Here is a 15,636-nt window from a genome sequence, read left to right as displayed (position 1 = left end):
AGGCCTGGGAGTTGGACAGTAAAGACTGCACTCCTCTGGACGGACACCTCAGATACCTAGAATCTGCTGGAGCCACTCTCCCAGTTTGTGAGTCACAGCCCCTAGTTCTCCTCTTACCACTTGGACCACCGAGGACTTCACCTTCCATATGTGTTCCCATTGTTCCTTCAGCCCTTGGTACATTTCACCTGCAGTATACAGGCTGGCCTCCATACAGCAGGTAAAATGGCATAAAAAAGAGGCTCAACACTGGTTTAGGGAAGACACAGCAAAGCAGGGCAGTGGACTACTACAGTCATTTAAGGTTCTCCTCTCCTGGAAAGTCAGGAAGTAGCGGCTGGCACTGAGTACTGTGTTAAATGTCATGGTGACAGCCAGGCTGACCAAGGGTGCAGATCAGAGGTTTACAGGTTCAGGAGTTCAGTCCTTTTTAAACACTTTAAACAGTTCTGATGTCTTCATTTGCACAGTGAAGCTGTTGTTAACCTGCTGAAGTGTGACAAACTAAATATGTTTGAATTCGTCATTAAGCATTGCAGCGTTTTAGCTAATGACAGCTGCTGCAAAACCAACTCTTGTTTGCTTATTTGTTTAATTGAGTCAAGGCACAATTTTGGCACCCCAGCTCTGAGATAATGATAATTAACTACAGACATCAAATTAATGAAACTTAATAAGATGATAAAAGCATGTTCAAATGAGCTCTGTCAGTGTGAATGCTCGTTTAACTCTCATTGTTTCACTGTTTTATTTATGTTAATAATTTTGATGTTGAAAGCTGCACAGTGGATTGGTGGTTAGAACTTTCACCTTGCAACTGGAAGATCCATGGTTTGCATCCCGGCCTTGCCAGGATCTTTTTGCCTCCCTCCCTTTCTCCCTGTGCATGCATGGGTTTTCTTTGGCTTTTCCAGCTTCCTCCCACAGTTCAATTAATGAGGATTAAGCAGTGTATAGATGATGGATGGATGGAATTTTGATGTTTTTCACTGCAGGCATTTTAACTTGTCACAGTAGAGAAAGCAGAGGTGTACTGATGCTGGCTGCATTCCTCTTAGTAGAATTCCTGCTTCCTGTTCTCTGTCATTCTCACCAAGATCCCTTACGGACCCGAGTCTTCGGTTATTCCACCTGTGAAAAGTCAAAACCTCTGAAAAAGGTCTGTGAAACAAAGAAAATACATTTTCCATCCACAGTATGTGTTTTCATAGTTACTCTTTTCATTATGACATTGTTTTTTTAATGTTGAGACATTTGGTTATTTTAACACTCAATCACAGGAATCACAGAATCACACGACAGGAAATTCAAAATGTCCAGTTCTAGGATTAGTCCTATTTTGTCTTTATTTATGATTGCAAAATGGTCTCAAAAGATTCAGTTTGACCAGTTTTTCCTTACGCTGAGCAGGTCCACTTATCTGGTTCAGTTTATCATCAAAGGTAAAAGTAGATGTTATTTATTTATTTATTTAAACAATACGCTAAAATCCATATATAAAAGCTATTTACTAAAAGCAGCAGTCAATACCCTGATTAATAAGTACCAGTGTTAATGAATGCAGTCTTTTTAAAGGTTACCAATAATATGATAATATTATCTGTATACTTTTTTGGTTGGAAATTTTGTAGAAGGATAGAAAAAGGATTGAGGAAAGAAGGGAGACCATTCAGTCAGTAGGTGAGGCTCACGTCAACAGGGGGTTTATATGCTGTTCTTAAAACGTGTGTTTTGCCAGAGCAAAAAAGTTAACTTTGTAAAGTTCATTGGATATATCTATGCTATATCTATTTGTGCATAGTAATGTCTATCTCTGTCTGTCTCACTTGGGAGGTAATGAGATATGTTGGGAGTCAGAAGATATTTTCCTTTAGTTTCTTTGTGTGTGTGTGTGTGTGTGTGTGTGTGTGTGTGTGTGTGTGTGTGTGTGGGTGTGTGTGTGTGTGTGTGTGTGTGTGTGTGTGTGTGTGTGTGTGTGTGTGTGTGGTGTGGCTCTAAACGTGCATGCTTAGCAGTGTGGTCTGACCAATATTGTTGCAGACTGAGAGTGAAGCCTCTGGGGCTGCAGAAAAATACGTCCTCTTTTGTGAAATAGTTGTACCCCTCACTTCCCTTTTTTGTACTTCCTCCTTTGTAATGCCAGTAGATTCTGCTTACTGACATAAATTGAAACACGCCAACTAAGTGACGTCATTTGTTGTGTCTTTACTGAGACTTCACATGAACATGAGCAACACAGAATCATGCCCTCTCCTCCCACTCTACAGCCCAGTAACCATTACCCACAATATTTCCAGATATCAAAAACAGTCAAGCATCAAGATGTATCACTCTTACAGCTTCCCCTTTTAGAGAAATTTACTCAAAACTTCCCTCAAACTATTCCACTTTATAACACAACCACACTGTACTCAACAATCTCTAATTGCACAAGCTATACCATTAACATTTCTTGCATACACTATTGCCAGGTGTACAGCATAAGCAAACATTTTTTTATCTGGTTATTATTTCTTCTGCTGTTCACCTGGCATATCCCCTCCCTTTTACATAAGAAAACAAACAACCACAACAAGAAGGGAAAAAACATCTCTCACAGCCCGCAGTCCTTACAAATCCAGCCTGACTACTGGTTTACTCTGCCAGAGGGAGTAACAGGACCAGTCCCTGGCTCAGCAGCGACAGAGGTCTCTGTGGCCTGAGTCACAGCGGTGCTCTGATCCTGTGCTGCTGCAACCTCTTCATCCCTTTGGCTGACAGATGTGGGTGATGGTCTAGGCATGTCCAACAGGTGGCGCCTGTTCCTCCTGTAGCACTATCCTTGGACCGTCTCCACTATGTAGGATCTGGGCGTGGAGTCAGGGCTATGGACAACAGCTGGCACTGTCCATTGTTTTTGTCCATCTGATTTCATGAGAAGAAGCCTCATGCCGTACCTCCAGTTGTAGAAGTACGCCTCCCTCTGATTGGCGGTGGCGTCGGCCTGCTTGATGACATCCTGGTTGGCCCAGTTTGCGTTGAGGTGAACCTGCAAAGGCAGTAAGGTGGTTCTGAGTTTCCTGTCCATCAACAGTTCTGCTGGGCTGACTCCCATGGAAGCAGTAGATGTGGCTCAAAGCGAGGAGGGGGTCTTCCTTCATGTCCATTGCTCGAGGATGACACGGGCTTGTTGCATTGTGTTTGAAATCGTACACTTTGCTAAACTCCCTCATCTCTGCTGATGTTAACTGGGATCCGTTGTCACTGACAAGCATGTCTGGAATGCCAGGGCATTTTTTCCCATGAGTGATGTCTGTGCTGCAGCTAGCTGGCCATCTCCGCTCACTTGTAATTAGATGTATGCAGCCTGTGGTTAGGTCTCAGGTGGGAGCTGTGCAGGTGAACAGTGGGCAGGCTGGTTGTATAGAGGAGTGAGACTGAGTGTGAAGGTTCCCCACCTTGAGGCACAAAAAGAACAGTTAGACTATTATGACTAAGAATACACAGCCAAAGAGTACTGAGTGGCCATGAGTGCTGAGTACCACTATAGTGGATTGAACAAGCTGACAAAGTTTCGACAAGTTAACTTTACTCCTGGTTCATTTTGTGATTTGATTTCAGTGACTGGGCTCCAATTTGCAAGGAAAACTGGAAATGACAACTAAGGGGGAAAAAAACTTTGCTTCATTTGAGTTTAAATGCTCACTGACAATGGAAAAATTGCATCTTTTTACATCGATTAAATTGGAGGGAAGGTGGGACACCACCAAACTATCTTCCCCACTTAGTTCCACTTGATTTTCATTGAATAAAACTTCTTAGTGGACATTGAAAAATTGGAAAAACGGAAGTTTTCTTGTTTTGTTTTAAATTTTGAATTTTGGTTAAAAACTGACAGAAATTCTGCCTTTTTTTTTTTTTTTTGGCTTTTCACTAGAGAATTGATCATACTTTATTACCCATGCCTGAGGAGTTGGTGCATTGCCCATGATGGAGAGCAAACAAACAAACATACAATGGAATACAAGAAACACAAGGAAAGGGCAAACAGGAGAAAACACAAGGATCACAATATTGGCCATGACAAATGGAGATTTCAGATATTTCAGACATACCAAAATGCCCATTATATGCAGTGCTGCTTGAAAGTTTGTGAACCCACCAAACATGATCATTGTTCTTGCAAGAAAATAAAACAACCTGATGAAATGACCATCTCCAAATTCCAATTTGTAAGCAGACCCTCCAAATAAGGAACACACAAAAAAAAGAGATCTATTTTCATTATTTACTCAACAAAAGTAATTTACCTCTCAAAAACTGAAATCTGCTATGTGCAAAAGTATATGAATCTTTTTAGTTTCTAGCTTGTGGCAACCCCTTTTGCAGCCGTTACTTCAACCAGTCGTTTTCTGTAGTAACCAACTGGTGTCTTACATCTGCTAATGGGGATTTTTGCCAAATTCCTCCTTGCACAACAGTGCTTTGGTTGGTTTCCTCTTTCTCTTAACCAGTGCTGCTCAAAACCTTTCCTAAGGATGTCTCATTTGATTGGTCTGCTCAACTGATTACTTGAGCACTCACGTGTTTTATCTGAGTCTATTACCTACTTGACTTTACCGGTGCAGCTGGGGTTCATTTCCTTTTACACGTACTCCGATTCCATGTTTCATGTAGTCTGCTGGCTACAGACACAGTTCCTGACATTCCATATGAAAAACAGGTAATGATATAATGAGAACATCATGGTAAAACAACAGAAAACTCAAAACTACTAAAGAGGTTCACAAACTTTCAAGCAGCACTGTATTCACATCAGAAGATGGAGTTTTTGTATTTGTGTCTAATTATGTTAGTCGAAATGATTTCTCGGTCTTAGTTTAAAGAAAGTGGCAGGAAAACCTGTGCTGTTTTGTGCCTGCTTGAGGACTCACTAGAGAAGTATTTGTCATATTTCCTACAATTAAAATTTCCAGGAAAAATTTTACACATTATGCAATCAACAGCTGCAGAAAATCATAGAAACTTCCAAAATGACCATTAAGTTGAAGCGATACTTCGTAGTAAACAGTTTCAACACAAATTACACATTAAATCCATCATCAAGGCAGTAATAACTAAATAACTGAACGGCAGGTAATAACTGGTAAACTACAGCTGGTATGGTTAAAGAAAAGAGGGACTTCAATGTACAGTCCTAAAGGTGACAGAGTAAGTGTATCTAATAGAAAGTTAAATGTAAAATCGACAAGAAAAAATACCAACTATGGATACTGACTGTTCTAAAACCAGAAACAGCTTTATATTTACTCTTTTTTTTCAGGGAGGCCATTATCACCCAATAATTGTTAAAGTAATCCTATTAATATGTCTCTGGGGACAACATAGGTTGGACAGACCAGTGTTTATTTCTGAAACAAGTGCAGCAGTGCATTTTCTGTTGTTGTGTTTATTTTAGAGGAAAGGTAATAGACTGATCCTCACAGAGTCTGTGGAGCAGCCAATGGTGAAAGCTAGAGGTGAAATCTGTAGCGGGGGGGTGTAAGTGGGAAGAAAGGGATTGTTTTCACACAAGTTCAGTGTGGTGGATGTGAGTTGTTACATAAAGTTTTGTTAGGCTCCCTAAAAGAGTAAAAGTTGTGTCAGATGGTGATCTAAAGTGCTTTGTTAGTCATGTCCCAAAGAGGAAAGCTTAACTTCATATCTTGGAACAGCAGAAGGTTATACAAACTTCAAAAAAAATAAACAGGTTATGAATAAACTTTAAAGATTTGGATTCTAAAATCATATTGCTACAAGAAACACACATTCTGGAAGAGGAAAGCATTAAGATTAGGAGGAGATGGCAGGGGGATGTATTCATAGCTTGTTTGACTTCACAGATAAGAGGAGTTATGATACTTATTCATAAATCAATCCCATTACAAGTAATAAATGTAGTCAAGGATCAGATGGGCAGCTTATTATCCAAGGTTCACTCTTGTCAGAAAAGCTGAACTTCATAAATGTGTATGGCTCTTATGTAGATGATCCAAGCTTTTTTTTTTTTTTTTTTTTTTTTTTTTTTTTACAAATCTCTTTCTTTCTCTTTCAACATTTACAGGGCAATAAATAATAGCAGGAGACTTTAATTGCACACTAGATCCAATCCTTAACAGGTCTACAGGCCATGATCAGTCACATAACCGATGCAGAGCAACTATTCAACATTTCACTGAAGACCTAGGTCTGATAGACATACGGAGGGAAATGAAACCAGATGGCAAGGCTTATTCATGTTACTCAAGTACACAGAATACATACTAACATACTGATTAATTCTTAGTATCTGTGGATCTGTGGGATTATACTCCAAAATGCAAAACTGTTTCTATGATAGCATTGTAATTTCAGACCATGCACCGTGTTGTGTAGTGTATGAGGATGCTAAGCTGGTGAAAGACCCACCTAGATGGACTTACATTTGACAATAATGACATGGGAAGTCATCAAATTAGGGATGTGGTCACTTAGGGGAATTCCAGAAGTTCTGAAACTAACCTTGAGTGAATTCCAAGATGTTTTATAGGGTTTTAGAGAAACCTCAAAAACTGAAGGTGTTTTTTTTGAGTAACTGAAGAGATTCCAGAGGGTACCTGCAGATTGCAGGGTGCTTTAGGATGAACATTCAATTAAAATGCTCCTTCCAGTGAGCCTTTATCAGATTCTGGGATCTTTGAGAGATGGAGTTTGTTAGATGATTCAAGGTCTCAGAGTGGATTTAAAACACTGGTGGGAGTGATAAGGTTACTTTTTAAACATCCTGTGGATCCTACTTTTGGTTCCCATAATTTAGCTATGATTGTAAACTGTATTCTTCCTTGCAGTGATTCTCTAACTTATGTGGCTAGTCAGTCAAAATCATATTGAGGGAAGGCTATTCATTCATTCATTCATCAGTCACAAAACTCAGAGTGAGGAGCAGGCAGACGATACACAACAACAAATAAAACTGGTTTCTGGGCTTTCCAGTCTGGACTAAGAGTAATCTCCACATGGAGACAAACAATCACACTCACATGCACACCTACAGACAAATTAGGATCACCAATTAACCTCAGCATGTTTTTGGACTGTGGGAGGAAGTTGGAGAACCTGAAGAAAACCCACACATGACCAGGGAGAACATGCAAACTTTATGCAGAAAGATCCTGGGAAGGCAAGATCTTCTAGCTGCAAGGTGACAGTGCTAACTACCGAGAAACTCTGCAGCCTTAATTTATAATTTTTAATTTAAAATGTTACGTTACAGGCTTTAAGGTTAAAATCTGTTATACAAACATAACTACACTCTGTGTCTTATTCTAGCTAAATCAAATCATCCCCTTTCACAATTTACAGTCATGTGAACAGTCATAAATCCAGAGAAAAGAGGAAATGAGAGGGGGAAAGGGGAAGACAGCTTCAGCTTTTTGCTTTTCAAAACACAGAGGATAAAAGTCAGCACACAGCGCACACAGCTCAGCCCTGACCTGATAACTTCTGAAGCCATGTCTACGCAAAGGTAATGCACATTTTTTCTCCAGTACACATCTTTTTGCTGTAAATGATTATTTATTTTCACAGATTTATTTGATTCATTCTGGTGTTTCAGCACTAATGTGGTGTTGCTGATTGGGACCATCGTCATCATATCCCTGATGAAACCTGACTGCACAGCTGTAACGGAGGAGTACAATGGATTTAAACTGTGTGTTACATCGAGGCGAGGAATTAAAGATCTTTCGCATCGAAATCTGACAGATGTTCCCTCAAATCTTTCCAACAACACACAGTATTTGGATATTTCCTACAACCTCATCCAAAGTCTGAATGGAGCTCAGTTTTCCAGACTGTTCCAGCTGTGTTTCCTGAAGGTAACTCACTGTGGACTGCAGGAAATTTCACCCACTGCGTTCAGTCACACACCAGCACTCAAATTTCTGAACATATCTCACAATAACTTACATGTTATCCCAGACATTTCAGTGAAACAGCTTAAAATTCTTGATTTGGGGAACAATCTGTTTACCAGCTATCGAATACCAGAATCATTTCAGAACTTCTCACATCTGGATTTGCTGTCAATAGGTAGCACAGCTGCTCCATCAGTCAGCTACAGTGACTTTGATCCACTGATGAATGTACCTGTACATCATCTGGTTTTGGGAGCAGGAATTCCCTGGAAAAACTATGAATCTGGTTCTCTTGCGAAAATGAAGTCTCTCCAAAAGGTTTCCATTCGTGCATCTTTTTGTGGGAATTTCAGAATGTTTGAGAAGGTCCTTGTGGACTTGAACATGACAAAAGCAAAATCATTGAGATTCATTGCCTTCTTTCCAGACAACTGCCAGGTGAACAGTGACCCCTTTGAAAACCTAAGAACAATGCCATTTATACAAAATCTCACCATAGAAAACACCTGGATAAACAGCTCTTTTATGGAGATGTTTCTGAAGAATGTGTGGCTCTCCTCCGTCTATGACCTCTCATTTGTTAACATAACGTATAATGAAGATACACCAGATGGGTTTCAATTTCACACCCTTAATCACACGATCAATGTTTCTTCAGTTACTTTCAATGGCATAAATCATTATCAATACAAATATCCTACTTTCAACATGAGCTTTGAAGCTTTCTCAAGACTGACCTATTTGAAGTTTTCTGGGACTGGAATGAACATTTTACCTTGCAGAGTCATGTCTGCCCTGCCGTCATTGGAAACACTCGACCTGTCCGACAACCTTCTGTCCGAGTCAGGCTTCTGGTGGTTTCTGTGTTCACACACCTCTGTTTTTCCCAGACTGCGGCAGCTCTCTCTAAGCAAGAACCGCTTCAGCAGTCTTTCTTTTATCTCTCAGAAAATGAATGAGATGAAAACTTTAGAATCTCTGGATCTCAGCTTCAACTCTATCAGCTTAGACGGGGACTGCTCTTGGCCTGCTGGGATGAAGGAACTCAATCTGGGAAACAACAACCTGGGAAACAACGTCTTTCAATACCTGTCATCAAACTTTGAGAGGATTGACTTGTCAAAGACAGGAATAACTGCCATAACTCAAGAAGCTCTGTCTTGCTTTCCCAAGCTGACATACCTCAAACTCAGCTCTAACAGCATCCGAGTTATCCCTGCAGATCTCAGCCTCCCCACTCTGCTCAGTCTCTACATAGATCAGAATGCTATCACATCTATACCCAGGGAGGCACTGGGAGGGGTTCCCAAAATCCAGACCCTCAGTGCTGGAAGCAATCCATTTGTCTGCTCATGTGACTCCCATTGGTTTGTTGCTGATTTCAACAAATCTTTGCTCCTGGACTGGCCGTTAAATTACACCTGCAGTACCCCTCCATCATTTGCAGGCTTGCAATTGTCAGAGTTCAAAACCAGTGAGCTGTCATGCGAGACAGGGCTTCAAGTTGCAGTTGCTTTGCCTGTGATAATAGTTATATCTGCTGCCATAGGTCTGGTGTTCTATAAATGTGATGGAGTCTGGTATACAAAGATGCTATGGGTCTGGATCAGGATGAAAAGGAGAGGCAAGAAATGCTCCAACTTAATGAAGAATGCATCATTTAGTTATCATGCATTTATATCCTACAGCCATCAGGACTCTGACTGGGTGGACAGCCAGCTGCTGCCCTCTATGGAAGGTGCTGGATTGTCACTTTGCACCCATGAGCGAGACTTTGTGCCCGGTGAATGGATTATAGACAACATTATCAACTGTGTGGAGTCCAGCTACAAGACGCTGTTTGTCCTCTCCAGACATTTTGTTCAGAGCGAATGGTGCAACTACGAGCTGTTCTTTGCGCAGCACAGAGCCATCAGTGTCCAGCGGGACTCTTTAGTCTTCATATTACTGGAACCCATTCCAACAGACTGTATTCCAAAGAAGTTCTTGAGGCTTAGAAGTATACTGAGGGAGCAGACATACCTTGAATGGCCAAACAATGAACGGAAGCAGCAGGTTTTCTGGAGGAGTCTAAAATCTATGCTGCATATGGCAGACAAATCTGTTGCTCTGAAGGATGTAGCACTGGCCATTTCAGATAAAGTAGCTCTGCTCACAGACGACCTATAGGAGCATAAGATAAAAGATATATAAGTCTATGTAAAAGCAATACACGCATACTAAAATTTACAATGAAAAGAATTGTAATTGCTCTCAGTGTTTATATTGTTTATACCATCCATGAAGTTTTTTCCTGATACAATTCCAATTTAAAAAATCCTCAGTCCTCTTTCTTTTTAGAAAATGAACAAAAATTGCCAAAACCAAACCAAACAACCAAAACACACAAAACACTTTTAAATAATACAAGCAGTAATGTAAAGAAATCTTCTTTTCACTTCTTAATCATCATAACTCAGACTAAGATGTCCTTCTGACCTCTGAGCTTTTAATAGTGATATTTAATTAGACACATTCATAGCCGATATTATGATAGAGATATTTTACATTTTAATAATGATAAGTTATTTTTTAAATTGATATTTCTGAATGAAATTTTTGAAACTAAATCTCAGGTATCTGCAATAAGAGGTTTCATAAAACCTAACAGCAAAACAAGTTAGAAGGTATTTAGACTATATTCTTTAGGATTTTAACAAAGTGAATACGTTTTTTGTTTTCGTTAGTCATGAATGAATTACGAGTGTTAGTAATATTGCTTTACAGTGTTATGGTTTGCCAATGAGAACAAACAGAAAAACAGCTGTTTGTCAAAAATCTAAAAATATCATGAAAATAGGACTAGAAACATTATGATTTCAGGAGTGCCAAATGTTAAAGTAATGCAGTGTCTTATTCGTAGCAGAGGAATGTATGATTTGTTCTGCTTGTGTTCATGTCCTCTGGCTGGAGCGTTTAACTTAAGCAACTGTCTCCACCTACTGTTTGCAATGGTGAGCGACAACATGCATGGAGGAATGAGTTGCCACAAAGTTGTTTTCACAAATGGCATATTTCACTTTTTGTTACTGTTTCTTTTTGTATGACATCAATTAAAATTACAATTCGTCATAAATATGCCATCTTGATGCTAAGTGTTTATAGAAAAACAATGTTTTAGTGTGACATTTTTATATTTGCAATTTGTGTGATTCAGTCTTTACTGTTAATACTGTGTAAGAATTTAACTGGGATGTTTTAAGAATTGATTATGCTTTTGTTAAATCACTTGATTTGTATGAATTAAATGTGTGCATTTAAATGTTTAGAATTCAGATGGAATCTCAATTTGCTATATCCAAACTATGTTGTGTAATAATTCAATTAAAATCATTTCAAAGTATCTTCAAGTGGTTTGAAAGTGGCTGCTAACGTCATTTGTATGGAGAAGTGCCCTCATGTTGTACATTAATATTTACAGATGTGGTAAATACCTTTATTGTTAGCTCTGTGTGTTCATGTCAGTGCACTACGTCCCTAAACTCTAGGTTTATATATGATGCTTTCTGTCTTTCACGCTGGCATTTTGAACTTGAATGAATGTTGATAGTAATGTTAATATGCCATATATCAATACTTTTTAGATCAGTTCTATAGTATAACTCTTGTATTGCCACGCTGTGAATATCCCAATGGGTGATGTTAGTCCATTTGACATGTGACATCAGTTACAATTTACAGACTAAAAGGCGTTTTAATAGGCATTCCTAGCCAAAACCAGAGATCTGGTGGTCCATCTGAACAAAATTCTATAATTATTCAATATACAGCATTAAAAAGTTATTGATGTTTGAGGGCTGCTTGATTGACAGTCTGGTCTGGAATGATTGACATGTCATATGGACGAGGCAGCCTTGAGACTAATTCAATGTGAACTCCAGTCTCATCCTCGTAAAGATTTAGTTGTGATGTAATAACTGTTAGGTTGTTGTTACATATCTGTAGAGTAGCAGTATAATTTACACAGGGAGCTTTACTGTCCATTGACGTGTTTTAATCAGTTTTCAGTCCACTGTAATCAAGTGTGCTGATGCATAAGCACACTTATTATTATTCTTTGGGCTTATTCAGATTTTTCTGTTGCGACTTTTGCTGTGTAACTGAAGAAAATCCAAACAAATTATATATTATAATGTGTGGCTCAATCAGGAATGGTGTGCTATGACTTCTGTTAGCAATTCATTCTGCAATTTTTATGAAATTCATGAAGATTTTTAAGTTTAAGTTATATTTTAGATTCTTCTAAATAGCCAGCCTTTGCTTTGAGTGCTGCTTTGCACGCTCTTGACATTCTCTGGATGAGCTTCATGAGGTAGTCACCTGAAATGGTTTTCCAATAGTCTTGAAAGAGTTCCCAGAGATACTGAGCACTTGTTGGCCCTTTTGCCTTCAGTCTATCTCATCTGAAATGATTGTGTACTGTGGATTTTTAGTACTAGGGACACATACATACATCAGGACTGCCATGTTGTTTTATCAGCTGTTACAGATGTTGACACCCATGCAGCTACAGATATTTTGTTAGTGACACAAAGCCTCGCCAGAGTACATCTTTTCTGATAAAGCAAGCTGCACTGCATAGATCATAGCACCTTACATCAGAGTATGCATCTGCCTCAGGATGCCTGCCTATACTTTTGTGGTGTCTGTGATTATATGCCTTATCTGAGCAGGAAGACACACAGAGTGCAGTGTGCAGACATTGAGCACATAACATTATATTAGCACATTGCATTGTGGGTAATCTTGTGTATACCACTTGGTGGCAGCACACAGTTTTACTGTAACACAGTTGAGAGGAAAACAGGTGACCTCCACAGCTTACGCTCTTGTCTGTTTTAAGAGTCTATTCACAGTGACAAACACATGCCCAGTCGTATTTCTGTTGGTTTATCTTTACATTTTGCTCAACCCTTGCTCTACCCAACCACCCACCTAAAAGTACCATCATTACTAATCTGGATTTAAATGCTGTCTTAGGCAATGATTTTGCTTCAGTGAGAATGTAAAAGTTTGGAAGTGAGTGTGATCAAATATAAATAAACAAAGGACTTTCAATTATGCTTTTTATGTTGCAGTTTGTGTTATTCTTAATTTTGACACCAAGATTGTGTTTTTATTGCAAATGTACACTATCAGTCAAAAAATTTGAACACACCTTCTCATTCAGTGTTTTGTCTTGATTTTTAATCCTTTCTACATTGTAGATACATACTGAAGACATCCAAACTGTGAAGCAAGATATATGGAATTGTGTGGCAAACAAACAATTGTGAAATAACTCTAAATATGTTTTATATTTTAGATTCCTCCAAGTAGCCACCCTTTGCTTTGATGAAAGCTTTGCAAAACCTTGGCCTTCTCTAAATGAGTTTCATGAGGTAGTCACCTGAAATGGTTTCCAATTCACAGGTGTGTCTTGTCAAGGTTCATTTGTGGAATTTCTTGCCTTCTTAATGGGGTTGGGACCATCAGTTGTGTTGTGCAGCAATCAGGTTGGTACACAGCTGACAGCCCTATTTGACAACTGTTAGAATCCATATTATGGCAAGAACCAATCAGCTAAGAAAAGAGAAACAACAGTCCATCATTACTTTAAGAACTGAAGGTCAGTCAGTCTGGAAAATTGCAAAAACTTTGAACGTCAGTGCAGTTGCAAAAACCATCAAGCACTATGGCAAAACTGGCTCACATGAGGAAAGGAAGACCAAGAGTCACCTCTGCTGCTGAGGATAAGTTCATCCAAGTCACCAGCCTCAGAAATGGCAAGTTAACAGCAGCTCAGATTAGAGCCCAGATAAATGCCACACAGAGTTCTAGTAGCAGACACATCTCTACATCAACTGTTCAGAGGAGACTGAACCAATCAGGCCTTTATGGTCAAATAGCTGCTTAGAAACCACTACTAAGGAAAAGCAACAAGCAGAAGGGATTTATTTGGGCCAAGAAACACAAGGAATGGACATTAGACCATGGAAATGTGTGCTTTGGTCTGATGAGTCCAAATTTGAGATCTTTGGTTCCACCAGCTGTGTCTTTGTGGGATGTAGAAAAGGTGAACAGATGGTCTCTACATGCATGGTTCCCACCATGAAGCATGGAGGAGGAGGTGTGATGGTGTGGGGGTGCTTTGCTGGTGACACTGTTGGAAATTTTTTCAAAACTGAAGACACACTGAACCAGCATGGCTACCACAGCATCCTGCACCAACATGCCATCCCATCTGGTTTGTGTTTAGTTGGACCATCATTTATTTTTCAACAGGACAATGACCCCAAACACACCTCCAGGCTGTGTAAGGGCTATTTGACCAAGAAGGAGAGTGATGGAGTGCTGCATCAGATGACCTGGTCTCCACAGTCACCTGACCTAAACCCAATCCAGACGGTTTAGGATGAGATGGAAACAGAATGCAGGCAAAAGGGCCAACAAGTGCTCAGCATCTCTGGGAACTCCTTCAAGACTGTTGGAAAACCATTTCAGGTTCTACCTCATGAAGCTCATCCAGAGAATGCCAAGAGTGTGCAAAGCAGGAATCAAAGCAAAGGGTGGTTATTTTGAAGAATATAAACTATAAAAGATGTTTTGACTTTTTTTTTTTAAACACTTTTTTGTTTCCTACACAGTTCCATATGTGTTTGTTCATAGTTTTGATGCCTTCAGTGAGGCTCTACAATGTAAATAGTCATGAAAATAAAGAAAAAACTATTAAATGAGAAAGTGTGTCCAAATTTTTGACTGATAGTGTATATCAGTTCCATATATAGATTTTTGGACCCCTTGATTACTAATAATCTGCATCAGTATCATAACAAGCATATTGATCAATCTCTAGACTGAAATAAAGAACAGTGTAGAATGTTAGTCTAAACTTCAACTTTGTTGTATCAGCAGAGTCCCATCCAGATGGGGAATACTACACTGTGGGTGCAATGTGTAGTAAAAATATGCTCTTTTGCCATGGAAACGACATTGGTTTATTCTCTAGGACAATGAGCTGGATAGCGAAGGCTACCAGAAAACATCCATAGTCCAACCATAGAAAAACAGGGACATCTGCATACTTTCATCTGTGCAGAAACTATTCATACAAAGCAGTTGTCTGCCTTAGGCTGAAGTTATTCACATTTCTCAACTGCAATGATCACATTAACAGTGTGTCAGTATACTAGCAATGTCTAAACACATGATAATAATGATTAAATAATTAGACTAATCAAAGAAGATGAGGTTATCCTCCCTCGGATAGTAGTCAGAAAAGACATCAGCTAATGCAATGGTAATAATTCCTCTTTAACAAGGATTGGCTTGGTTAACTTGGTTAAGAATGATTGTGCAGGCAACACTGTCTCATGAATTAAACAGGCAGCTTTTGTTTACCTGGGGATGCAAATGGAAACATAGGTGCCAATTTTAATGCCAGTGATGCTTCAGTGGCTGACTGCCTGATTAAAATGAAAAAAGGGGGCTTGACGAGGGCTAACCAAAGATCACAAGGGAAACAAGGAGGATTGTTTCTTCTTAATCCCTCATGTTTTGGGGGTTACTGCTTGACACCAAATTATATAGAAGCTTACTATAATGAACAGAGTCTTCCTTAGACTTAATTTTTGAAATAATGGCTATAATATAAACATCTCAACATCTATTACAGCAAACAATGTTTGGTAGCATTTCCATAGTC

At 39.3% G+C, this 15,636-nt stretch overlaps 1 protein-coding gene across 1 annotated transcript; it reads left to right on the top strand.

Annotated features, from left to right (window-relative positions):
- Positions 1 to 7,457: 7,457 nt before the first annotated feature.
- Positions 7,458 to 13,015, top strand: LOC111583634 (toll-like receptor 1). Its single transcript, XM_023292814.3, has 2 exons — positions 7,458 to 7,522; positions 7,613 to 13,015. The coding sequence occupies exons 1-2, from the start codon at positions 7,509 to 7,511 to the stop codon at positions 10,080 to 10,082; spliced, it is 2,484 nt and encodes an 827-aa protein (XP_023148582.1). The 5' UTR covers positions 7,458 to 7,508; the 3' UTR covers positions 10,083 to 13,015.
- The last annotated feature ends 2,621 nt before the right edge of the window (positions 13,016 to 15,636 follow it).

Source organism: Amphiprion ocellaris, chromosome 21, assembly GCF_022539595.1.
Source record: "Amphiprion ocellaris isolate individual 3 ecotype Okinawa chromosome 21, ASM2253959v1, whole genome shotgun sequence".
In the NCBI taxonomy this organism is placed as follows: Eukaryota; Metazoa; Chordata; class Actinopteri; family Pomacentridae; genus Amphiprion; species Amphiprion ocellaris.
This window is presented reverse-complemented; position numbering and strand designations above follow the sequence as displayed.